Raw genomic sequence first — 802 nt, 5'->3', positions numbered from 1 at the left:
CACGGGCCACCAAAGTTAAAAGGGCTGGCTGGAGCCCCCGGGGAGGCCAAGTGTGCCATTCCCACTTATACTGGCTCCCGCCCCCGCCCCGGGAGTGACCCTGCCTCCCATCCCAAAGACGGGATCTAGTTCACAAGTAGGGATAAAATAGATAACGGGGGTACAAGGCTTAGTTCAGCGTGCGGCTCACAGCAAGTTCCAAATGAACTGTCAGCGACTGATCGCTTCCTGCTCCCTCTTTCTCAGGGACGTCTATCGATGTCTCAAGCGGGCTGGGCACTGGAAGACAGCCATCAAAGCGGCCAAGAGCTCCCCCCCACCCCACCCTCCAACCCCGCCTTGTCACAGCCCCTAGGCGCTGCCCAGGGGCTCAGGAGGGAAAAGGATGATGCCTGACACCTTGATGAGCCTGTCCGTGAATGCGGCCGTCTGTCCTACTACTGAGGAACAAGAAAGAGGTGGGCAGCGCCCAGATGGCAGAGGTCCGCCCCACCCGAGGACGGGGCGTCCCTGGAGGGAGGCAGTCACCAGGCCGAGCAGATGCATGGGGGCAGCCCCGGAGGAGGGAGGCGGGTCTCGAGGAGCAGCTGGGCGCCTGGCGCTCGCCCGAGAAGTGGAAGTAACAGCATCCTGGGCCCTCCCGCGCCGGCCACCCCCGGGGCCCCAGGGCGCTCCCCCAGGGCCGCAGCCCAAAGCTGAGAGGCGGCACGCCAGGGCTGGGGGCCCCGACCCACCCACCTCTCATCTGCCATCACGACAGCGTCGAACATGTCCTGATCCCCGGCCATGGCGGCCGCCGACC

The 802-nt window shown here is 65.3% G+C and overlaps 1 protein-coding gene across 1 annotated transcript in view; it reads right to left on the bottom strand.

The window, feature by feature from the left end:
• ORAOV1 (oral cancer overexpressed 1) overlaps window positions 1–796 on the bottom strand; it is a 6,999-nt gene extending 6,203 nt beyond the window's left edge. The window contains exon 1 of the mRNA XM_010837650.1: window positions 739–796. Within this exon, the coding sequence (XP_010835952.1) occupies window positions 739–788 (50 nt within the window). The 5' untranslated portion in view covers window positions 789–796. The remainder of the gene's footprint in view (window positions 1–738) is intronic.
• Window positions 797–802: the final 6 nt, after the last annotated feature.

Source organism: Bison bison, unplaced genomic scaffold, assembly GCF_000754665.1.
Source record: "Bison bison bison isolate TAMUID 2011002044 unplaced genomic scaffold, Bison_UMD1.0 scf7180017864080, whole genome shotgun sequence".
NCBI classification, from domain to species: domain Eukaryota; kingdom Metazoa; phylum Chordata; class Mammalia; order Artiodactyla; family Bovidae; genus Bison; species Bison bison.
This window is presented reverse-complemented; position numbering and strand designations above follow the sequence as displayed.